The sequence below is a fragment of the Haliotis cracherodii genome, unplaced genomic scaffold (assembly GCF_022045235.1).
Source record: "Haliotis cracherodii isolate W230 unplaced genomic scaffold, xgHalCrac1.p SCAF_11, whole genome shotgun sequence".
Classification (NCBI taxonomy): domain Eukaryota; kingdom Metazoa; phylum Mollusca; class Gastropoda; order Lepetellida; family Haliotidae; genus Haliotis; species Haliotis cracherodii.
In genome coordinates, this window is record NW_027266266.1 from 24,904,362 (window position 1) to 24,930,784 (window position 26,423).

The following is a 26,423-nucleotide window of genomic DNA, read 5'->3' on the forward strand; positions in this document are numbered from 1 at the left end:
ACCGTTTCAATTATTTATTTTCCTGTATTCCAAAGATTTTTAACATCATATCTTATACAGGAGCCTATTAACTGCTGGATTTTGATGCTCTGCGTCGTCGCTATTGTCTTGTCTGATATGCATACAATCTATACAACTCAGCAGCGAGAGAAACTAACAGTTTTAGTCAACTAGTCCTTATAATGGTAACATATAGCAAAGCCCTTTAAAAGTGCAAATTTCTACTTGTAATAATGATACTTTAACAACTGGGTCCCAGTCTGGCGAGGACTAACCTACTAGAGCCAATGTCTAACGCTGCTCAGTGTGGACTCACTCGTTTTTAACCACCCAACAACTGAAAACATTACTGGGATCCTGACTTGCGTAGAGCATAAAGAAAACCAGTCAAGCTGTCACGTGATACTATGACCGTCTCGCGAGATTGATGACGTCGCCATGACGACACTTCACTACTGATATCGCCATTGCTGTGATCATCATACTGCTATCATCTTGCTACTATTTTGCTGCCATTTGCCTCGTATTTCGCTCATCTTCGTCTGCTTACGACATGAGCTCCTACGCCCAAGGTATGTCATTACTTCTACATTAGTAAGTTTGGCTTTTTTTTCTTTCTTTAATGACTTATTTACTTACTTGACTCTGAAGTAGGCCTAGATCTAGCCGATGGAAAAGAAGAAACTTCCAGAACAAACTGCCATGAAAGATGATCACTTGTCCAGTGTTCAGATCTTTTCCACGTTAATTGAGGCCAATTTTTCTGCCTTTTCCACAAACACATTCGTGTTTTAGTATATAAGTGAGGTTTCTGTAAATGTTTTCCAGCAGGCATGGTCAAATATTAGTAGTCATGTATGGATATAGGTTACCTGTCATTAATAGTTGAGGTAGTGTTGGTTGCCAGGCTGTTTCTGCTAATAGGATGTTGGACTTCTACAATTGTTTATAGAACTGTTCAATACGTAAACACAAACGTATTGTAAACTATTTGTAGCCTTGAACTTCAGTCCTCTCCAAACTGCCCAATAGTTAAGGCATCATAAAAGAAGGAAATTTGCCATTTTTAAAGTTTTGCTATATGTTATCATTATAAGGACTAGTGAATAGGGCTGGGACGAGTCCAAATTTACTACCCGGGTACCCATCCCCCTATTACTCGATTGTCGGTACAGATTGTCCGATTGGGAATAGTTTGCCCTGCCAAAATGTATTTAGATACACATTTAAAACGATCTGGTCAACACCAAAGTTGACTGACGTTTTATCTTTATTCAAACATATGAAAGTCAGAAGGAATGTGTGCATAGTCCGAAAGAAATGCGAACATTAGTGACTTGTAGTGTAACCATAGAGTTCTAACCACTGAGTTTTTTATCATTAAACAATATATGACGTGACTAACCACGGGTCTGGGTAGTCCTGTGGGTACCCGGGTCCAACTCAGCACCCACCCGACCCGAGTTACCGTCCCAGCCCTACTAGTGGACTACAATGTTTCTACCTGCCTTAGATATAGTTTACATGCCATTAATTAGTGAGTTGGTGTTTGGTTTCCAATGATGTTTCCAATCCAGTTTATTGTCGGTCTCTACAATGGTTTATTGAATTGTTCAACAGGTATCCACAACAATCAAATACCAATGATCATACATTTCAGTAGTAGCTCAATATCAACATACTGTGTAAAATTGTGACTGAAATGTGTACTCTCCGAAGAATAAGAAATCACTTTTCTAAACTTTAACTCCAACACTGACAACATCATCGGTAATGTTCAATTACTATTAAATACAAGGACTTTCCACTGGTCTGTATCCTGTAACATTGGGGATAAAGCACATTGTCTTGCAGTTGCAGTGACTGACTGACAATGGTGTACAAAAAACAGGACATATACTTATGTTCGTTTGTGCTATTATCTAAAAAAACACTTGACAGTTGAAGAAAGGAAATAAAATCCTGGTCACTGCTTTTTTAACACATCCAACTCGTACCTTTTCTGCAGTCTACACCAATACAAATATATTTCTACTTTTAGCCCAACCTGTAGTAAGCAGTTCCTTCATATGTTCATGTTATCACATATCGTAAATATTCTCTTACATCTCTTAATGTCCCAAAGCTGTTTACCTAATAATACAATGATTGTGTATTGTGTACCAAAGGTTTGTGTATTTTTTTGTTATTGGCATCTAATAATTGGCAGTGTAACTTGTATTTACCACAATCTGTATATCCTAGCTGTTTTGCCAAAAAACTACTAAGTAATCATCACCTTCACATTTTAGTGTGTAATACATTTACCCCAATGACTTTGGATCAACAGAATAACTGTTAACATTTTTTTAAATTTGTTCATATACTGTTCAATTGATTCTGTCTTGTTTATCCCTATTTAAGACTCTCATACCTTCTTACTTGACAGCTGTTGACCTCGTGATCAGGTTCCCCTTGAACTTTGACATCTGGGCCCCTCCTCGCCAAGTGGGTGTCTTAGGAATCAGTACTTTGCTAGAGTTGTTGTAAAATTTGAAATTGGTTCTTGTATTTCTGACTATTTCATGAGTGTATGGACTATATAATCTCTATATAACAATTATCTATATAATCTTCAACTAAGACACATAATATTGACTTGCAAACTAATGTAAATGTGGAGTAATAACCACACATCTTTGTCACTAACGTTCTCCTGACATTATGCATGAGCAGCCCTTAAATTCAATCAATTTCCAGCATCTACCCTCATCTTTCTCTACTTGCTACTTAAATCTTCTCTCACTCTCTACATGTCCTTCTCTCCCTCCCTGTCAGCATCGTCCTGGGAGATACATGACCATCCTTGACCCCCTGTCAGAGCTGCCCACCCCTCTCACCTCTTTCCCTGCCCCTCTCTCTACCCCCGTCCTCCGTGATGCCCCTCACTTCGTCGATATCAACCTCGATGATGACGACACCCCTACCCAGTCCCCAGTTCGAGTCATCCTGTCACGTGTGTCCGGATTCTTGAGGAGAGTGTTCCGTGTCAAGTTGGACGCTTAGAGTGACATCTTGCTACCTCTTGGACGATGTGTCATATAATAATTAATTATATTAAAACATAAATACAAGATATTTTGTGCTTTTGGCAGTTTTGGACACTTTGGAACTTTTTTTTAACTTTTTGTACCTTTCGGACATTTTGTGCTTTTGGCTTTTTTCAATTACACATTTTGGCCCTTTCGAGTGTTCCGTGTCAAGATGGACGCTTGGAGTGACATCTTACTAATTCTTGGACGCTGTGTCATATAATAATTAATTACATTCAATCATAAATACAAGATATTTTGTGCTTTTGGCAGTTTTTCTACTTTTCGGACCCTTCGGACACTTTTTATGCTTTTGGTTGTTTTTTTCCCCAGAAATATACGCTATTTGTATTATACGTTTAAAGACGTATAGTTTGATTTACACATTTAGGCACTTTTGGACAAGGTATTAACGTCTATTTTATTTGATTAAATCGATTACCAATCAATATTAACTATTAAAGATTGTCTTTAGTTTTTAGCCCCTTTGCTTTGTCTTTTGTTAAATAACACACGATCTTGAAAATCAATCAAGCAACGCGTGGTATGTGCAGACACTGCATATAACGTTTATAGCATCATATATTGTTCGTGTGGACTCATCACAACAGATAGTGACAGATTCTGACTCGATTCTTTGCATCTCTCTCAACATATTTGCTACAGCATATAACATAGACTTACAATACTAAGAGTGCCAGGTGCCCTGTTGGTACGCGGGATTCGGGGTCTATTTAAAGGGTATTCAGCAGTGTGGTACGCGGGACGCAAATAAAATCGTATTTGATACGCAGATTCAACATCTCTAAAATAAAAGGTGTAGGTTACAAAATCCTTTACATATCATATTTTTTTCTGTGATTAGTTCTTTAATTGCACCCTTTTCTCAATGCTTTTGACTGTTGCGGTAAGTAGTATTCGAGATTCGGGGGTGAGCAATTGCACCCTCAATACTTGTACCACTAAGATCAATTTGTGCATACAGTCCCTGGAGTCTGTACTGAACTCCGGTAACGAAGTCACATGACTCAAATTAGATCCCAGATTAGTTCTGCCCTACTACTGCTGAACACTGGATTTGATTAAAATGGTACATAAATGACAATCATAATTTAGAGACCGTAGTGAGTAAGTTTGGTTTAACGCGGCTTTGACGCAGGTTACAGGCGGATAGCACTAGCACGGGTATAGTGCTGACAGAGCAGGGGTCAATACCAAGGAGAATCCAAGATTCGAACCCACGATCATTTGGTCCTGGTACAGTGACCGACGCAACTGCACAGATACAAAACATCCCTTGGCCACCCTGCCCCTTTGCATATTCGAAATAATGCTAGAGTAGCTGGTCCTATGTCCTAGAGTTCCTTGATTTCCTATGTAGCTGTACTAAAGAGGAGGCGCATTCATCGACTATTGGTACAAGTTTATAGAAATCTTCCGGCCATATCACGACGATGGACATCAAGTCACTAGCTTCAAATGTAGTCTGTCTTTGAATATACGAAAGTGTGTGAGTGAGTGAATGTTCTTCAGTAATATTTCAGCTATATCAAAGAAGTCTGTAAAGTAATCGAGTCTGGACCAGGGAAACCAGTGGTTGACAGCATTAGCAACGACCCACACGGTCGAAGCACGGTCGAGTGGGGGGGGATTATTCTACCCAGCAATCTCCAAGTGGGGTTAGTAACTCAGGGTCCCCGTTTTATTTCTACACGATTCCATTTGAATCGCCACTGAATTGGCAGCCAAAGTTGAGACCAGTTTTTACGTTACGATATGCAAATTCGTGTAAAACGTCACAACATGTCAGTTAGTGTATCAATATTGGATCAGATATGTGTCCTGTGTCAAACGCTGCGTTAAATAGATAATATTGATAATGTCACTGATTCATTTCCAGTGTGCTCAGAGAGATCGGATGACCTCGAGTTGATATACAACAGGCGAAACACCGATTACAGATAAAGAATTTCGTCAAAAAATACTGTGTCAAATGTTGTTGGCTCATTATTGTATCACAGTTAACTTTGTTCATATATTTTTGCCGTCTGTTCACAGGAAGATCCGAAGCCAACCCCTCCACTCGCTAGTGGTGTATCACTGAGAAGCCTTCATCCCCATCTGATGTGTATCGCGCCTGTTATAAACACGTATCAGTGAAACATTTAATAAAATTCTGCTGTGAATGTTAATCTGTTGTGTGCTTCTTTGTAGCTCTGTTCAAATTCTTATGGTGTTATTATCACTTGAGTGAGTGAGTGAATTGGGTCTAAAGCTGCGTTTGCAAAGTGTGGAATGCAGGTCTTAAGCGCATACAGTTTAAGTGAAACCCACGGGATTCGAACCCATGGTCATAGGATTCTTACACGCCAAAGGCGACCAACATTTGGACGTGTTGTATCCTTGGTGAATGTAACTAAATACCAGTGGAAAGAAGGTACCTAACATTCTATAACCAGTGATTATATAGGATTATTTTGTCAGACCATCCAGCACAGCAAGTGTTCTAAAAGTAAAACCCGAGGACATTATTTGTTTTCAGGACACAGAATGTCAGAAAAATAATAAAAACAGTCCTTTCATTTTGGACTACACTCTTCGGTAAGTTAATCAGACTCGTCATTCATATAAGAGACCACTTAAATCGGTGGAAAGTCACGGTGAAACAAACTGGTTAAAGTTACTGTGGCGTCTGTGCCATGTACCCGTATAAGGGCGCTATTTATCATCAATATTGCACGGGGAGAATCAAGAAGAACTACCCTGTTCGACACCATCGTTTATTCTCCCCAAGGGAAGTAACTCTCATCGGTACACCATCTCCGGTAAAGGCCAACGGGATTATCTCCCTTAAAAAATACAACTATAACCGTCAGATACGGATCAAAGTTACAGCAATTGTAACCAAACTACTCGCCACATCAACCTTATCTTTTTAAAGTGAACAAAACGCACTTTGAAACATTTTTGTATGAACGGTGTACCGTGTTATAGTATTGTCCACGGCGCCGTCACAAAACACTAAAACATTATGGCAATGCATTGTGTGGCTCCAGAATATGTAGTGAAATGTAAACTAACAGATGCAAGACTGTTTTCTTCAAAATAAATGCTACGAACATTCATCATAAATACCTTGCACACATTTGATGCTTAATAATAACCACCGTAATAAAACAACACCCGTGGCACATGTGCTTACCTGACGTTAATGTTTTGTTGCTACCAGAGAAATATGATGCATTCTCAATAAAGTTTAACAAATACATTCCCCTGAATATCCTTAAAATTGGCACACAAGGATGAAGTTCCTCAACAAAATGGAAATGTTACATTTAGAAACAAGTACTAGCACTTATACTGGTAAACCTACAGTCAGTTTCTGACATACATACAATTGTATCAACCTGCAAGTTGAACTTGAAACAAGAGAACTGACATGTGACAACAAAATTGTTACTTAAATCTGAAAATACCATAATACATGTGTTACACTTGCCGGGAAGCAAGGTGAGATGCAGCCACGAACCTGTGGGGAAGAATAACGCAAAGATAATAGCTGATGTTCACTCGGTGCTTTACTGTCAAAAATGGCGAGTCTCATAAAGGCAAAGCCCATTCAACATATGTATCACCAAACGGTTACACAAATAATCGGTTACATGTTGATAACATCGTGTAGTGTGTACTACAATCTATATACTTTCATTGCTTGTTGTCTAGGGGTATATTTACTTAATGAAAGTACAAACAACTCTGCACCAAGAGCACATGGCAATTACCGAATGGCACTATAAAGAACTACCAAGTAACTACAATTCAATTGGAACAACCACTGTGTATTACAGAACAAGATAATCCAGAAATGCCTGGCATATTAATGATCATCAAGACACTGAATATGCATCTTTGTAATGCTAAACTGCTGTTGTTACATACAAGGTAACAATACTGATTCAGTCTTATGCAGTTACTTTAATATTCCAATGTCAACTTGATTATTGATTATCTTGTTTATATAAAAAGTAATATTTAAACAACACTTTTGTGCTTAACAATAAATTTCAAAACTAAAACAATTAACAGATTCTGACAGGAGATGACCCATTTCACACAGGCTGTTATTGTTTATCATGACGATGAGATACTACTTCCAGAAATTCCCTGCAATTATCGCTAGTTGCATGAACATTTAAGCTTATTCCTTGGTATACTACTGTCATTAAATATAATTCCAAATACAGAACAACTTCCTTCCTACACATGCCAAAAACAGTTAAAAGAGATGAAAACACTCGGAGCAATTGTTTACACATGGGCGCAGCCATCTTGAAACTCTCAGCGCCCTTAGCGGAAGGAAGATAACTCTTCCTGGCATAACATGCCGACTAATATAAACCATTGAATGTGGAACTTAGATGAATTGATTGACTTATTAACTACTAATCATACTCCTGGGAAACATCAAAAATATCTAACATTCCTATATAATAATAGTATTTGATGGCTTAGAATATACACAATTTACATCAACTTGACTGGTCACGTTACCCGTGAGGCCGGTGCAGTCTGACCCTGAACTTGCCTAGCTAATTCTAGCGCTTTCACAATTTGTACAAACCTATCACCTACATATATAGAACCTTGGACTTATAATAAATGTTTATGTATGTATATTGATGTGGTAATTACCTGTGGGGAAGAATAACGCAAAGATAATAGCTGATGTTCACTCGGTGCTTTACTGTCAAAAATGGCGAGTCTCATGAAGGCAAAGATGAGAACCCCTTAGTTGAAATACCATATAAGGACGTGCTTACATAGAGTTGCTTCCCCTTTGACCACGGTTGACACGATAAAGAATGCCATAGCTGCAGTAATTGAGTGACGAACTATTAGATTTTGTGGGCCCCCCTTTTTAAATGCAACATTAAAATAAAGCAATTTACCACATGTTACACATGTAGTAACCATGATAATACAATCTACAGAACAATTAATATAATCAGCGTCTTTGACTGAATATGTCCATATCTTTGAGTGAGTATCTTCACCCATTTGTTGTTTGTTTATTTGTTGTTTAACGCAACACTCGGCAATATTCCAACTATTTACAACGGCGGTTTGTAAATAATGGAGTCTGGACCAGACAATCCAGTGATGGATATCATGAGCATCAACCAAGTCAACGAGCCTGACAACCGATCCGTTAGTCGCCTCTTACAACAAGCATATTCATCTTACGTCAAGCAGAGGTTGCTGAAGACCTGAAGAACTAGTTTTTGACACAATTGGGTGAGGAAGAGAATATATGGATTTCAACTACTTTATTATGAGGAACACAACGTTTCGGAGTATATACTTTCTCCTTCATCAGGTGTAGCAGCAGTTGAACCAGTTTACGGTACACCATCATATCATCGGTAATCAAGGTCAACTGGATTATCTCCCCTTTATTACTAACACAAATAATGAAATACGACTATAACCATCAGAACAAAGTTGCATCAATTATGACTAGGGCTGAGGCGAGTCCAAATTTACTACCCGGGTACCCACCCCCCTGTTACCCTGCCCTACCCCGGTATCCGCTGTAGGTCTCAAGAGATTTGACCAAATGATTGGGAATAGTTTGACCGTATTTAGATTCTCGTATAAAACGAACTTGTTATGCACACACTGGAGTTGACGGAAGTTTTATCTTTATTCAAACACATAAAGTCAGAAGGAATACGTGGCTAGTCAGAAAGAAATGTGAACATTTGTGACTAGTAGTGTAACCATGGTGTTCTAGATAATTTTGCCATTAAACAATATACCACGTGACTAACCACGGGTCTGGGTAGTCCTGTGAGTACAAACTGAAAAAACCCATACATTACTGAATAGCAAAAGGCACAGGTTAAGCATTTGTCTGGTGAGAATACAAAGTTTTATCTAAATGTCACCATATATCAACGGTTTATGATTAATGTTCTGGAAAAGAACTCTACCTTGAACGAAAATAGAAAATGGCACTTTCCTGCTCTGTTTGCTGGGGCTGACTACTGTTGTGCTAACAATTACTTAGGAAGGTGTCCATTGCTGTTATTTAACCAGTTCACTTCTCCTTCACTTTCAAAGCCTATATATGAAGGTCGAGAGTTAACAGTTCTGAAGAGTGAGTCCAGTCAAGTCCACAACGACCGTTTCAATTATTTATTTTCCTGTATTCCAAAGATTTTTAACATCATATCTTATACAGAAGCCTATTGGCTGCTGGATTTTGATGCTCTGCGTCGTCGCTATTGTCTTGTCTGATATGCATACTAACAGTTTTAGTCAACTAGTCCTTATAATGGTAACATATAGCAAAGCCCTTTAAAAGTGCAAATTTCTACTTGTAATAATGATACTTTAACAACTGGGTCCCAGTCTGGCGAGGACTAACCTACTAGAGCCAATGTCTAACGCTGCTCTGTGTGAACTCACTCGTTTTGAACCACCCAACAACTGAAAACATTACTGGGATCCTGACTTGCGTAGAGCAAAAAGAAAACCAGTCAAGCTGTCACGTCACGTGATACTATGACCGTCTCGCGAGATTTATGACGTCGCCATGACGACACTGCACTACTGATATCGCCATTGTTGTGATCATCATACTGCTATCATCTTGCTACTATTTTGCTGCCATTTGCCTCGTATTTCGCTCATCTTCGTCTGCTTACGACATGAGCCCCTACGCCCAAGGTATGTCATTACTTCTACATTAGTAAGTTTGGCTTTTTTTCTTTCTTTAATGACTTATTTACTTAATTGACTCTGAAGTAGGCCTAGATCTAGCCGATGGAAAAGAAGAAACTTCCAAAACAAACATGAAAGATGATCACTTGTCCAGTGTTCAGATCTTTTCCACGTTAATTGAGGCCAATTTTTCTGCCTTTTCAACAATCACATTCGTGTTTTAGTATATAAGTGAGGTTTCTGTAAATGTTTTCCAGCAGGCATGGTCAAATATTAGTAGCCATATATGGATACAGGTTACCTGTCATTAATAGTTGAGGTAGTGTTGGTTGCCAAGGCTGTTTCTGCTAATAGGATGTTGGACTTCTACAATTGTTTATAGAACTGTTCAATACGTAAACACAAACGTATTGTAAACTATTTGTAGCCTTGAACTTCAGTCCTCTCCGAACTGCCCAATAGTTAAGGCATCATAAAAGAAAGAAATTTGCCATTTTTAAAGTTTTGCTATATGTTATCATTATAAGGACTAGTGAATAGGGCTGGGATGAGTCCAAATTTACTACCCGGGTACCCATCCCCCTATTACTCGATTGTCGGTACAGATTGTCCGATTGGGAATAGTTTGCCCTGCCAAAATGTATTTAGATACACATTTAAAACGATCTGGTCAACACCGAAGTTGACTGACGTTTTATCTTTATTCAAACATATTAAAGTCAGAAGGAATGCGTGCATAGTCCGAAAGAAATGCGAACATTAGTGACTTGTAGTGTAACCATAGAGTTCTAACCACTGAGACTTTTATCATTAAACAATATATGACGTGACTAACCACGGGTCTGGGTAGTCCTGTGGGTACCCGGGTCCAACTCAGCTTCCACCCGACCCGAGTTACCGTCCCAGCCCTACTAGTGGACTAAAATGTTTCTACCTGCCTTAGATATAGTTTACATGCCATTAATCAGTGAGTTGGTGTTTGGTTCCCAATGCTGTTTCCAATCCAGTTTGATGTTGGTCTCTACAATTGTTTATTGAATTGTTCAATAGGTATTCACAACAATCAAATACCAATGATCATATAGTTCAGTAGTAGCTCAATATCAACATACTGTGTAAAATTGTGACTGAAATGTGTACTCTCCGAAGAATAAGAAATCACTTTTCTAAACTTTAACTCCAACACTGACAACATCATCGGTAATGTTCAATTACTATTAAATACAAGGACTTTCCACTGGTCTGTATCCTGTAACATTGGGGATAAAGCACATTGTCTTGCAGTTGCAGTGACTGACTGACAATGGTGTACAAAAAACAGGACATATACTTATGTTCGTTTGTGCTATTATCTAAAAAAACACTTGACAGTTGAAGAAAGGAAATAAAATCCTGGTCACTGCTTTTTTAACACATCCAACTCGTACCTTTTCTGCAGTCTACACCAATACAAATATATTTCTACTTTTAGCCCAACCTGTAGTAAGCAGTTCCTTCATATGTTCATGTTATCACATATCGTAAATATTCTCTTACATCTCTTAATGTCCCAAAGCTGTTTACCTAATAATACAATGATTGTGTATTGTGTACCAAAGGTTTGTGTATTTTTTTGTTATTGGCATCTAATAATTGGCAGTGTAACTTGTATTTACCACAATCTGTATATCCTAGCTGTTTTGCAAAAAAATACTAAGTAATCATCACCTTCACATTTTAGTGTGTAATACATTTACTCCAATGACTATGGATCAACAGAATAACTGTAAACATTTTTTTTAATTTGTTCATATACTGTTCAATTGATTCTGTCTTGTTTATCCCTATTTAAGACTCTCATTCCTTTTCACTTGACAGCTGTTGACCTCGTGATCAGGTTCCCCTTGAACTTTGACATCTGGGCCCCTCCTCGCCAAGTGGGTGTCCTTTAGGAATCTACTTTGCTAGAGTTGTTGTAAAATTGAAATTGGTTCTTGTATTTCTGACTATTTCATGAGTGTATGGACTATATAATCTCTATATAACAATTATCTATATAATCTTCAACTAAGACACATAATATTGACTTGCAAACTAATGTAAATGTGGAGTAATAACCACACATCTTTGTCAATAACGTTCTCCTGAGTATCCCTTAAATTCAATCAATTTCCAGCATCTACCCTCATCTTTCTCTACTTGCTACTTAAATCTTCTCTCACTCTCTACATGTCCTTCTCTCCCTCCCTGTCAGCATCGTCCTGGGAGATACATGACCATCCTTGACCCCCTGTCAGAGCTGCCCACCCCTCCCACCTCTCTCCCTGCCCCTCTCTCTACCCCCGTCCTCAGTGATGCTTCTCACTTCATCGAAATCAACCTCGATGATGACGACACCCCTACCCAGTCCCCAGTTCGAGTCATCCTGTCACGTGTGTCTGGATTCTTGAGGAGAGTGTTCCGTGTCAAGATGGACGCTTAGAGTGACATCTTGCTACCTCTTGGACGATGTGTCATATGATAATTAATTATATTAAAACATAAATACAAGATATTTTGTGCGTTTGGCAGTTTTGGACACTTTGGAACATTTTTTTTACTTTTCGTACCTTTCGGACATTTTGTGCTTTTGGCTTTTTTCAATTACACATTTTGGCCCTTTTGAGTGTTCCCTGTCAAGATGGACGCTTGGAGTGACATCTAACTAATTCTTGGACGCTGTGTCATATAATAATTAATTACATTCAATCATAAATACAAGATATTTTGTGCTTTTGGCAGTTTTTCTACTTTTCGGACCTTTCGGACACTTTTTACGCTTTCGGTGGTTTTTTTCCCCAGAAATATACGCTATTTGTATTATACGTTTAAAGACGTATAGTTTGATTTACACATTTAGGCACTTTCGGACAAGGTATTAACGCCTATTTTATTTGATTAAATCGATTACCAATCAATATCAACTATTAAAGATTGTCTTTAGTTTTTAGCCCCTTTGCTTTGTCTTTTGTTAAATAACACACGATCTTGAAAATCAATCAAGCAACGCGTGGTATGTGCAGAAACTGCATATAACGTTTATAGCATCATATATTGTTCGTGTGGACTCATCACAACAGATAGTGACAGATTCTGACTCGATTCCTTGCATCTCTCTCAACATATTTGCTACAGCATATAACATAGACTTACAATACTAAGAGAGCCAGGTGCCCTGTTGGTACGCAGATTTGGGTTCTATTTAAAGTGTAATCAGCAGTGTGGTACGCGGGACGCAAATAAAATCGTTTTTGATACGCAGATTCAACATCTCTAAAATAAAAGGTGTAGGTTACAAAATCCTTTACATATCATATTTTTTTCTGTGATTGAAGTTTAATTGCACCCTTTTCTCAATGCTTTTGAGTGTTGCAGTAAGTAGTATTCGGGATTCAGGGGTGAGCAATTGCACCCTCAATACTTGTACCACTAAGATCAATTTGTGCATACAGTCCCTGGAGTCTGTACTGAACTACGCTAACGAAGTCACATGACTCAAATTAGATCCCAGATTAGTTCTGTCCTACTACTGCTGAACACTGGATTTGATTAAAATGGTACATAAATGACAATCATAATTTAGAGACCGTAGTGAGTAAGTTTGGTTTAACGCGGCTTTGACGCAGGTTACAGGCGGATAGCACTAGCTCGGGTATAGTGCTGACAGAGCAGGGGTCAATACTAAGGAGAATCCAAGATTCGAATCCACGATCATTTGGTCCTGGTACAGTGACCGACGCAACTGCACAGATACCAAACATCCCTTGGCCACCCTGCCCCTTTTGCATATTCGAAATAATGCTAGAGTAGCTGGTCCTATGTCCTAGAATTCCTTGATGTCCTATGTAGCTGTACTAAAGAGGAGGCGCATTCATCGACTATTGGGACGAGTTTATAGAAATCTTCCGGCCATATCACGACGATGGACATCAAGTCACTAGCTTATACTGTAGTCTGTCTTTGAATATACGTAAGTGTGTGAGTGAGTGAATGTTCTTCAGTAATATTTCAGCTATATCAAAGCAGTCTGTAAGTAATCGAGTCTGGACAAGGAAACCAGTGGTTGACTGCATTAGCAACGACCCACATGGTCGAAGCACGGTCGAGTGGGGGGGATTATTCTACCCAGCAATCTCCAAGTGGGGTTAGTAACTCAGGTTCCCTGTTTTATTTCTACACTTTTCCATTTCAATCGCCATTTGAATTGGCAGCCACAGTTGAGACCAGTTTTTACGTTACGATATGCAAATTCGTGTAAAACGTCACAACATGTCAGTAAGTGTATCAATATTGGATCAGGCATGTGTCCTGTGTCAAACGCTGCGTTGAATAGATAATATTGATAATACCGCTGATTCATTTCCAGTGTGCTCAGAGAGATCATCCGCACGTTTCAAGTATGTTTCGCAAAGACTGTTTATTTCTACTGAAGTATAGGACAAATCACGACAGGCAAGGAAATGTCTGACCTCGAGTTATTATACAATAGGTAAAACAAAAGTATTTCATCACAAAATACTGTGTCACATGCTTTCTTCTCATTATTGTATCATAGTTAACGTTATTCATATATTTGTTCCGTCTGTTCACAGGTAGATGATATGAAGCCCTCCAATCGCTAGTGACGCATCACTGAGCAGCCTTCGTCTCCATCTGATGTGTATCGCGCCCGTTATAAACATGTATCAGTGGAATGTTGTAATAAAATCCTATTGTGAATGTTAAGCTGTTGTGTGCTTCTTTGTAGCTCTGTTAAAATTGTTTTGGTGTAATTATCACTTGAGTGAGTGAGTGAATTGGGTTTAACGCTGCTTTTTACAGTTTGTCCGTTTGCAAAGTGTGGAATGAAGTTCTTGAGAGCTTATAGTTTTAGTGAAATCCACGTGAACAGGATTCGAACCTGCCAAGGGCCGAACATCTGGACGTGTTGTATCCTTGGTGAGTGTTTTGTAATTGGTTACCAGTGGAAAGAAGGTATCCAAGATCCACCTCTACCCCTTCATCATGCTTTATGCATGCTGGAACAGTAGTAGTGGTTGTAGGGTAGCATTCTTCAATCGAAGATTGTATTTGAGGATGATTTTATAAAACATCCAACATGTCCTGAGTTATTGTAAAACACGAGGACATTTTTTGCTTCCATTTTTTTTATTTCAGAAAAATAATAGAAACAGTCCCTTCGGACTACACTCGTCAGTAAGTTAATCAGACTCGTCATTCATATAAGTGACTGCCTGAATCGGTGGAAAGTCAGGATGAAATAAACTGGTTAAAGTTACTGTGGCGTCTGTGCCGTGTACCTGTATTAGGGCGCTATTTATCCCCAATATTGCACGGGGAGAATCAAGACAACTACATTGTTCGACACGATCATTTATTCTCCCCAAGGGAAGTAACTCTCATCGGCACATCATATTCGGTAAAGGTCAACGAGATTATCTCCCTTATATCCCTTACTCGCCACATCACCCTTTGCTTTTTAAAATTAAACCACTCGAACAAAACACATTCTGCAACATTTTTGTATGAACGGGACGGACAGCACCTATTCCTATATCCCCCTTCCACTTTGTGGTGGGGAATAAAAACAACTAAAAAAGTATTCAGGGAGACAAAAATCAGCAAGATTATAAAATGGTCATATTATGTAAATGTTAATACCGTATTAGAGTATTATCCACGGTGCCGTATCAAAACACTAAAACATAATGGCTATACATAGTGTGGCTCCATTATATGTAGTGAAATGAAAACTAACAGATGCAAGACTGTTTGTTTTTTCTTCTAAATAAATGCTACGAACTTTCATCATAAATACCTTGCACACTTTTGAAGCTTAATAATAACCACCGTTATAAAACAACACCCGTGACACGTGTGCTTACCTGACGTTAATGTTTTGTTGCTACCCGATAAATATGATGCATTATCAGTAAAGTACAACAAATACATTCCCCTGAATATCCTTAAAATGGACACAAACAAGTACTAGTACTTATACTGGTAAACCTACAGTCAGTTTCTGACATTCATACAATTGTATCAACCTGCAAGTTGAACTTGAAACAAGAGAACTGACACGCGACAATAAAATTGTTACTTAAATCTGAAATACCATAATACATGTAGTAACCATGATAATACAGTCTACAGAACAATTAATAAAATCAGAGTCATTGACTGAATATGTCCGTATCTTTGAGTGAGTGACTTCACCAATTTGTTGTTTGTTTATTTGTTGTTTAACGTAACACTCTGCAATATTCCAACTATATACGACGGCGGTTTGTAAATAATCGAGTCTGCACCAGACAGTCCAGTGATGGATATCATGAGCATCAACCAAGTCAACGAGCCTGACCACCCGATCCGTTAGTCACCTCTTGCGACAAGCATATTCATCTTATGACAAGCATAGGTTGCTGAAGACATATTCGAGTTTCATCTAGTTTTTGACACAATTGGATGAGGAAGAGACTAAATGGATGTCAACTACTTCATTATGAGGAACACAACGTTTCGGAGTATATGCTTTCTCCTTCATCAGGTGTAGCAGCAGTGGAACCAGTTTACGGTACATCATCATATCATCGGTAAGGTCAACTGGATTATCTCCCCTATTTATATACTCGTATAAAACGAACTTGTCATGCACACACTGAAGTTGACGGAAGTTTTATCTTTATTCAAACACATAAAGTCAGAAGGAATGCGTGGCTAGTCAGAAAGAAATGTGAACATTTGTAACTAGTAGTGTAACCATGGTGTTCTAGATAATTTTGCCATTAAACAATATATCATGTGAATAACCACGTGTCCGGGTAGTCCTGTGAGTACCCGGTTCCTACACAGTACCCACCCGACCCGAGTACCCGAATTACCCGTCCCAGCCCTACTTATGTCTAAACTTTTCTTCGCCCCATTACCCAAACAGTAACAGGCTCCTTACTTCTTTGGTGTAGACACAAAATGCACTATACCTTCTTCGTGTGCAAATATCCTCTTTAATACAGAAAGTTGAATAGTCTTGCAATTTGTGACAGCGAAATACTAAAACTGCAAAAAAAACAGACGTTACTAAATAGCAAAAGGCACAGGTTAAGCATTTGTCTGGTGAGTATACAAAGTTTTACCAAAATGTCACCATTTATCAATGGTTTATGATTAATGTTCTGGAAAAGAGCCCTACCTTGAACGAAGTCATGAATAGAAAATGGCACTTTCCTGCTCTGTTTGCCGGGACTGACTACTGTTGTGCTAACAATTACTTGGGAAGGTGCCCATTGCTGTTATTTAACCAGTTCACTTTTCCTTCACTTCCAAAGCCTCTATGTGAAGGTCGATAGTTAACAGTTCTGAAGAGTGTGTCCAGTCAAGTCCACAACGACCGTTTCATTTATTTATTTTTCTGTATTCCAAAGATTTTTAACATCCTACCTTATACAGAAGCCTATTGGCTGCTAGATTTTGATGCTCTGCGTCGTCGCTATTGTCTTGTCTGATATGCATACAATCTATACAACTCAGCAGCGATAAAACATGCAGTTTTGCCCACTATAGTCCTTATAAAGGTAACATATAGCAAAGCCCTTTAAAAAGGCACTTTTCTACTTGTAATAATGATACTTTAACAACTGGGTCCCAGTCTGGCGAGGACTAACCTACTAGAGCCAATTTTTAACGCTGCTCTATGTGAACTCACTCGTTTTTAACCACCCAACAACTGAAAACATTACTGGGATCCTGACTTGCGTAGAGCAAAAAGAAAACCAGTCAAGCTGTCACGTCACGTGATACTATGACCGTCTCGCAAGATTTATGACGTCGCCATGACGACACTGCACTACTGATATCGCCATTGTTATCATCAAATTGCTATCATCTTGCTACTGTTTTGCTGCCATTTGCGTCGTATTTCGCTCATTTTCGTCTGTGTACACTATGAGCTCCTACGCCCAAGGTATGTCATTACTTCTGAATAAGTTAGTTTGACTTTATTCCTTCTTTTATGACTTATTTACTGAATTAAATCTGAAGTAGGCCTACATCTAGCCAATGGAAAAAAGAAGAAACTTCCAGAACATACTGCCATCAAAGATGATCACTTGTCCAGTGTTCAGATCTTTTCCACGTTTATTGAGGCCGATTTTTCAGCCCTTTGGATCTAAACACATTGGTGTGTTTTTTTATTTAATCTAGCGATATCTACTCGACTTCAGACTGATGGAGTGGTTCTCGACCTGGATACCATCGATTTTATGGGGACTGATGAGGGGATACCAAAAGAGATACGCTGGATCCAAAACATTTAACAATACATTCAGGGTACATTTCGATAGATCTAATTGTACCCCAGGCACATGTCGATGGGACCCAGGTCGAGAACATTCTCATCAGTGTCAGTCCACTAGTCCTTATAATGATAACATATAGCAAAACTCCTAAATATGGCAAATTTCTACTAGTCCTTATGATACCTTTACTATTGGGCAGTTTGGCAAGGACAACAGGACTAGTGCCAATTTCTAACGCTAGAAATCCCACAAGAAGAACTTGTCATTCCTTAAACTCTTAGTGATTCGTTTTCCTGTCCAAAATGTAGGTTATTTGCCTCTTTGTCTTATTAACAGTTCCTTTACTAGGCCCTTTTCAGCAGACTACTGTAGTTTACCCTCCATTTGCACAAATGAGGTTTTCTGTAAGTGTGAACTAGCATGCATGGGTTAGTTTTTCGTAGCCCTACATAGATATAGTTTACACGTCATTAATAAGTGAGGTAGTGTTCGTTTCCAAGGCTGTTTCTACTAAACGGTTATTGGTTTCTACTATGGTTTATAGAGCTGTTCAACACATAGACACAACAATCAAATACCAATGAGTATACAATTCATTAATAGCCCAATATCAGCATTCTGAGTTGAATTGTGATTGAAATAAGAATAAGAAAAAGAGAAATCATTTTTCTACCTTTTAACTCCTAGACTGACTTCACTGTTACCTATACACATACTCTTAAATACAAGAACTTTGGTGTACAAAAACACTTCATGTACTTGTGCTCGCTTGTTATATATATACGCAGTCTTAGACAAGTCCTACAGCTCTTGCCACACTGCCCAATAGGTATCATAAGGAAAGTAGAAATTTGCCCTTTGTAAGGGTTTTACTGTGTGTATCCAGTATAAGGACTATACAGTGTTAGAAATTGGCACTAGTCCCGTAGTCCTTGCCAAACTGCCTAATAGTTAAGGTATGATAAGGACTAGTAGAAATTTGACCTTTTTAGGCGGTTAGCTATATGTTATCATTATAAGGTCTAGTGGACTAAAACTGTTAGTTTCTACCGCTCCTATAGTGGACTAAAACTGTTAGTTTCTATCGCTGACATGGCCAGTACGTTTAGTTCAGTGTACACCAATACACATTATATTTCTGATTTTAGCAATACTTGTTGCAAGCAATCACTTCATATACCTATGTATTCACATATATCTTTAACAATGTTTTGCAACTCTACGTGTCGCATAGCAGTTTACCTAATAATACAGTGATTGTATATTATCTTCCAGAAATTTGTGTACTTTATGTTGTTCCACTACCTCATCATTGACAGAGTAGCTTATATCTTCCACAATCTGTATAGCCCGCTTTTCAAAACATTACTTTAATAGGTAATTTGTATTGATGATAAGAAATTGTTTTTATATGGAGTGTTAAGACTTCATCCAGTGATGTGATCATCGCCCTTCACTTTTCAGTGTGTAATATATTTACTCAGATGACAATGGATCAACAAAAGAACTATGAATGTTTTTAAAACTCGTTTACATACTGTTCAGTTGATTCTTTCTTCTTCATCCTTATTTAAGACTCTCATTCCTTCTTATTCCACAGCTGTTGACCTCGTGATCAGGTTCCCCTTGAACTTTGACATCTGGGCCCCTCCTCGCCAAGTGGGTGTCTTAGGAATTATTAATTTACTAGTTGTTCTAAAACTGAAACTATGTCTTGTATTTGATGAGTGTATGGACTTATGTATATGATCTTTAACTAACACACATACTATTGACTTGCAAACTAATGTACATGTGGAGTAATAAACACACATCTTTATCACTAACGTTCTCCTGACATTATGCATAATGAGTATCCCGTAAATGCAATCCATTTCCATCATCTACCTTCACCTTTCTCTACTTTCTACTTCCATCTTCTGTCACTCTCTACATGTCCTTCTCTCCCTCCCTGTCAGCATCGTCCTGGGAGGTACATGACCATCCTTGACCCCCTGTCAGAGCTGCCCACCCCTCCCACCTCTCCCCCTGCCCCTCTCTCTACCCCTGTCCTCCGTGATGCTCCTCACTTCGTCGAAATCAGTCTCGATGATGACGACACCCCAACCCAGTCCCCAGTTCGAGTCATCCTGTCACGTGTGTCTGGATTCTTGAGGAGAGTGTTCCGTGTCAAGATGGACGCTTAGAGTGACATCTTGCTACCTCTTCGACGATGTTTCATATAATAATTAATTACATTCAATCATAAATACAAGATATTTTTTGCTTTTGGCATTTTTGGACATTTCGGACGTTTTTCTACTTTTCGGACCTTTCGGACACTTTGTGCTGTTGGTTGTTTTTTTTCCCCCAGAAATAAACGCTATAATACGTTTAAAGACGTATATTTTGATTTCCACATTTAGGCACTTTCGGACAAGGTTTTAACATCGAATTAATTTTATTTGATTAATTCGATTACCAATCAATATTAACTATTAAAGATTGTCTTTAGTTTTTAGCTCTTTTGTTTTGTCTTTTGTTAAATAACACAAGATCTTGGTAAGTGCAGAAACTGCACATAACGTTTATAGCATCATCTATTGTTCGTGTAGACTCATCACAACAGATAGATTCTGACTCGATTCTTTGCATCTCTCTCAACATATTTGCTATGACATACAACATAGACTTACAATACTAAGAGTGCCAGGTTTCCTATCTTGGTATGCGGGATCCGGGGGTCTTTTTAGAGGGTATTCGGAACTCAGCAGTGTGGTACGCGGAACTCAAATTAAATCGTATTTGATTCGCAGATTCAATATCCATAAAATAAATACTGTTCGTTAAAAAATAATGTTTATATTTTATATTTTCAGTTAAATAAGTTTAATTGCCCCCTTTCTGGCAATGCTTTTGATTGTTGCGGTAAGTTGTACTCGAGATTCAGGGGTGAGCAATGGCACCCTCAATACTTGTACCACTAAGATTAATTTGTACATACAGTCCCTGGAGCCTGTACTCACCCCTTGTGAGCCTACGTTTCATAACCGAGAGTGAGTGAGTAAGTTTGGTTTAAGCGGCTTTGACGCAGGTTACGGGCGGATACCACTAGCACGGGTCGGGTGCTGACAGAGCAGGGGTCAATACCAAGGAGAATCCAAGATTCGAACCCACGATCATTGGGTCCTGGTACAGTGACCGACGCAACTGCACAGATACCAAACATCCCTTGGCCACCCTGCCCCTTTGCATATTCGAAATAATGCTAGAGTAGCTGGTCCTGTGTCCTAGAGTTCCTTTATGTCCTATGTAACTGTACGAAGTAGGAGGCGCTTTCATCGACTCTGGGTACGAGTTTATAGAAATCTTCCGGCCATATCACGACGATGGATATCAAGTCACTAGCTTATACTGTAGTCTGTCTTTGAATATACGTAAGTGTGTGAGTGAGTGAATGTTCTTCAGTAATATTTCAGCTATATCAAAGCAGTCTGTATGAAATCGAGTCTGGACCAAGGAAACCAGTGGTTGACTGTATTAGCAACGACCCACACGGTCGAAGCACGGTCGAGTGGGGGGGATTATTCTACCCAGCAATCTCCAAGTGGGGTTAGTAACTCAGGTTCCCAGTTTTATTTCTTATCATCTGCTCAATCACAGTTAACTTTGTTCATTTGTTTTTACGTCTTTTCACAGGAAGATCTGAAGCCAACCCCTCCACTCGCTAGCTATGTAGCAGCCTTCGTCTCCATCTGATGTGTATCGAGCCTCTTATAAACACGTATCAGTGAAACGTTTAATAAAATTCTGCTGTGAATGTTAATCTGTTGTGTGCCTCTTTGTATCCCTGTTCAAATTGTTTTGGTGTAATTATCACTTGAGTGAGTGAGTGAATTGGGTTTAATGCTGCGTATTACAGTATGTCCGTTTGCAAAGTGTGGAATGCAGGCCTTGAGCGCTTATAGTTGTTGTGAAACCCACGGGATTCGAACCCATGGTCATGGGATTCTGACACGCCAGAGGTGACGAACATCTGGACGTGTTGTATCCTTGGTGTTATGTAATTAATTACCAGTGGAAAGAAGGTATCCAAGATCCATCTCTACCCCTTCATCATGCTTTATACATGCTGGAACAGTAGTGGTGTTTGTAGGGTATATCATTCTTTAACCAGTGATTATATTGGATTATTTTGTCAGAATATCCAGCACGGCAAGATTTGTTGTAAAATCCGAGGACATTATTTGTTTCCAGGGCACAGAATTTTAGAAAAATAATAGAAACAGTCCTTTCATTTCGGACTTCACTCTTAAGTAAGTTAATCAGACTCGTCATTAATATATGTAAAATACCGCCGAAATCGGTGGAAAGTCACAATATAACAAACTGGTTAAAGTTACTGTGGCGTCTGTGCCATGTACCCGTATTAGGGCGCTATTTATCACCAATATTCCACGGAGAATCGAGACGAACTACATTGTTTGACACCATCGTTTATTCTCCCCAAGGGAAGCAACTCTCATCGGTACACCATCTTCGGTAAAGGCCAACGGGATTATCTCCCTTACTAAATACAACTATAACCATCAGATACGGAACAAAGTTACAGCAATATTGTAACCAAACTTCTCGCCACATCAACCTTATCTTTCAAAGTGAGACCACTCGAACAAAACACATTTTGAAACATTTTTATATTGAAGAAAATAAGAAAAAACAGCTTGTAACAAGTTTTAAGAGAGACAAATTATAAAATCGTAATAGTATTTAAATTCTACATTGTAATAATGCCGTGTTGTAGTATGGTGCACGGCGCCGTTACAAAACACTAAAACATAATCTGTGGTGAAATGAAAACTAACATATGCAAGACTTCTTTTTTTTCTTCTCACAAAATGCTATGAACATTCATCATAAATACCTTGCACATATTTGGACTAAATTATAACCACCGTAATAAAACAGCACACGTGACACATGTGCTTACATTAAAAGGTGTAGACCTTAACGTTTTGTTGCTACCAGAGAATTATGATTATTATCATTATAGTACAACAAATACATTCCCGTGAAGATCTTGAAATTAGTACAGAAGGATGAATGGACTTCATCAACAAAATGGAACTGTTACATTAAGAAAAAGGTAAAGCCTTATGCTTTTATGCCTACAGTCAGTTTCTGACATTCATACATTGTATCAAACTACAATCTACAGAACAATTAATAAAATCAACATCACTAACTCTTGGAACATGTCCGTATCTTTGACCTTATCTTAACTAGTTTGTGGTTGTTTGTTGCTTAACGCCGAACTCAGCAATATTCCAGCTATGTGACGGTGGTCTGTAAATACTCGAGTCTGGAACAGACAATTCAGTAATTGATATCATGAGCATCGATCCAGTTAGTAGCCTCTTACGACAAGCATAGTCGCCTCAAGCATATTCGCCCTCTTAGAACAATCATGGATTGCTGAATACCTATTCTTACCGGGATCTTCACGGGTCTCACCTAGTTTTTGACACCATTGGGTGAAATCATTCAAACAGACCCTAGAATGTTTGAAGTGGACCCTAACCATATCACAGGATAATACCATGCGGTTTTTTTACAATACTCTTTCCTGAGAGTCGTTTCAATTGAACAGGTCGTGTTACTCTGAGTCAAGTCTGGCGCAGTGTCTCAACTTCAGTTCAGAATCAATCAGCGAACCTGACCACCCGATCCCTTTAGTCGTCTCTTACAACAAGCACCGTCACCTTTTAAAGCAAGCATGGGTTGCTGAAGACCTATTCTTCCCCGGATGTTCACGGGTCCATCAGCTTCTTCAGCTTCTTAGATAGCCATGTTTAAGTCTGTTGATTTGACGTCCATCACACATTCACACTGTATCTCCAACTGAATAACTGGTTTGTGTTCAGTCGTCCTTGATTCTGAATAGCCACTATAACGTACCTGGATAGCCTTATTTGGTAGCGCCAGAACAGAAACTTGTTGATATTTAAGTAATCACGGTTTCCCAAGTTCACCAACTAAAATACGGGTTGCACATGCACTTAAGAATAAACAACAAAGATATCATTATTTTTGCATTAGATATAGCACTCACAAACTTTTCTCCAAACTATTGCAGCGAGTATAATTATTATTACGAATAAGTTGCCACATTTTATATTTCCCCGAAATTGACTAAAGTTTTTCCGAAAATATGCGACGCCTCCTCAAGCCAAAACAAACATGGAGCCCTCTACCTCTCCCCACACGCGATGACGTCATAATCAATTAATATTCACACTATGATTGGCACCATGTCTAAAAATAAACACACACACACACACACACACACACACACACACACACACACACACATTAGGTTTTGGTATGACTATGTATCTGAAAACATTCTCACCCAAGTTTCACACATCCGTTGATCCCAAAATTGTCCCAAGAGCCACGTAGCCTGGTTGTCGATGAAATGTCTGTCAGGGTTAACTGGGATATCTTGCTGGTACACATGTAATGTTGCCTGAATACTACTTTTTGAAACCACAAAAGTGTACAGTCTTGTAAATACAGCACACCTCTCCACCTCTTAGTCTGTACAACAGCCCATGCTTGGAATTTCGTTTACCATGCGCAGCGTTTTCGGTAGGAGCTAGTTCCTTGAAGTACACATAATTAAAAGTTTGGGGTCTTCATATTGGCAGCAAAATATTAAGAGGAACGAATATCGTTGGTGCCACGTGAACGCATTCGGGCGCTAATAAACACCAATACCATGAGACACGTATCAAGACAGGCGATTTTGGCCCAGTCGTCTAAGGCGCTGCGATTTGCTGTGCAGAGTTGCGTCCCTTGGGCACGCCAGAAACCTATTATTAAGGGTTCGAATCCCGGTTCGCCCCGATTATGTTTTGAGGTTTGTCAGCACTATGCCCGTGCTCGTCGGAGAAGTGGTAAACGTCTGAGACCTGCATCACTTCGGGCTATCCACCCACATTAAGCTGATACGCCGTGATATAACTGAAATACTGATAAATGTGGCGTTAAACCCAACTCACTCACTCTCACCACATTATTCGAACAATTACAGGCTCCAAACTTTATGTTACACAAAATGCAATGAGTGTACCTTCTTCATGTGCAAATCCTCCTCAATACGGGAAGTCGAATAGTCTTTCAATTTGTGTCAGTGAAGCGTTAAAACTGAAAAAACCTATAAATTACTGAATAGCAAAAGGCACAGGTTCAGCATTTGTCTGGTGACGATACACAGTCTGACCAAACTGACACCATAATGGAAAGGTTAATGATATATGTTCTGGAAAAGAACCCTAACTTAAAGTACAGGACCAAATGTAACTAATAATAATAAGAAACACATTCGCAAAAAACTCGTAGACGAGGAGAGTATGTTTGTTTTATTATTAGTTACATGGTCCTGTGCTTAAAAGAAGTCCATTTTCTTTGCCATGGCTTTAGAAATATCATGAATATAAAATTGCATTTCCCTGCGTTGCTTGCCTTATCAACGCAGCATCCAGGACTACAGATCCAACAATAAGCATCCTTCACCCATTTCTGTGATTTAACCAGAGGCTTATGTAGATTTTTAATGATAATCGACGAGGTAGGCTGACCAATCAGATTGCGGAACACACTGGCTATTAGTTTACAATTCACCTTAACTTTCACAGACACGATATGAAGGTCGAGCATTAACAGTCTTGAAGAGTGTGTCCAGTCAAATCCACAACGACCGTTTCAATTATATATTTTGCTGTATTCCAAACATTTCTAACATCATGCCTTATACGGAAGCCTATTGGCTGCTAGATTTTGATGCTCTGCGTCTTGTCTGATATGCAGACAATCTGGACAACTCAGAAGCGATAAAAACTAACCATTTTAGTCCACTAGTACTTATAGTGATAACATATGGCAAAACCCTTTAAAAGGGCAGATTTCTACTTGTACACCGTAACCTTATTATTGGGTTCCAGTCTGGCAAGGTCTTTCCGACTAGTGCCAATTTCTAACGCTGCTCAGTGCGAACTCTCGCGTTTTGAACCTCCCAACCATTCGTGACCAACTCGTGTTATTCCGGGACAAGCCTTCTTGCAGGTTACGGAAAGGGGCGAGTGGTGACGAATGCCACCCAACAAGCTGTAACGTCACGTGATAATATGACAGTCTCGCGAGATTTATGACGTCGCCATGACGACACTTCTTTACTGATATCGCCATTGTAGTGATAATCATATTGCTGTAATCTTACTACAATTTTGCTGCTTTTTGCCTCGTATTGTGCTCTCCTTCGTCTTTGTACAAT

General features: G+C 38.9%; 3 protein-coding genes across 3 annotated transcripts; all 3 read left to right on the top strand.

Moving 5' to 3' along the window:
* Positions 1 to 553: 553 nt before the first annotated feature.
* On the top strand, positions 554 to 3,045 carry LOC139455631 (uncharacterized). The gene is made up of 3 exons (XM_071237186.1): positions 554 to 572; positions 2,429 to 2,487; positions 2,818 to 3,045. Exons 1-3 carry the CDS (start codon positions 554 to 556, stop codon positions 3,043 to 3,045), a joined length of 306 nt encoding a protein of 101 aa, XP_071093287.1.
* A 6,739-nt stretch (positions 3,046 to 9,784) lies between these two features.
* On the top strand, positions 9,785 to 12,258 carry LOC139455632 (uncharacterized). Its single transcript, XM_071237187.1, has 3 exons — positions 9,785 to 9,803; positions 11,655 to 11,713; positions 12,031 to 12,258. Exons 1-3 carry the CDS (start codon positions 9,785 to 9,787, stop codon positions 12,256 to 12,258), a joined length of 306 nt encoding a protein of 101 aa, XP_071093288.1.
* Positions 12,259 to 17,756: 5,498 nt separating this feature from the next.
* Positions 17,757 to 20,295, top strand: LOC139455633 (uncharacterized). The gene is made up of 3 exons (XM_071237188.1): positions 17,757 to 17,775; positions 19,710 to 19,768; positions 20,068 to 20,295. The coding sequence occupies exons 1-3, from the start codon at positions 17,757 to 17,759 to the stop codon at positions 20,293 to 20,295; spliced, it is 306 nt and encodes a 101-aa protein (XP_071093289.1).
* Positions 20,296 to 26,423: the final 6,128 nt, after the last annotated feature.

Excerpts from the sequence above, each read along its gene's own strand:
- LOC139455631 (XM_071237186.1), top strand. Across the intron at positions 2,488-2,817 it reads TCTGGGCCCCTCCTCGCCAA|CATCGTCCTGGGAGATACAT; the intron begins GTGGGTGTCTTA and ends CCTCCCTGTCAG.
- LOC139455632 (XM_071237187.1), top strand. Across the intron at positions 11,714-12,030 it reads TCTGGGCCCCTCCTCGCCAA|CATCGTCCTGGGAGATACAT; the intron begins GTGGGTGTCCTT and ends CCTCCCTGTCAG.
- LOC139455633 (XM_071237188.1), top strand. Across the intron at positions 19,769-20,067 it reads TCTGGGCCCCTCCTCGCCAA|CATCGTCCTGGGAGGTACAT; the intron begins GTGGGTGTCTTA and ends CCTCCCTGTCAG.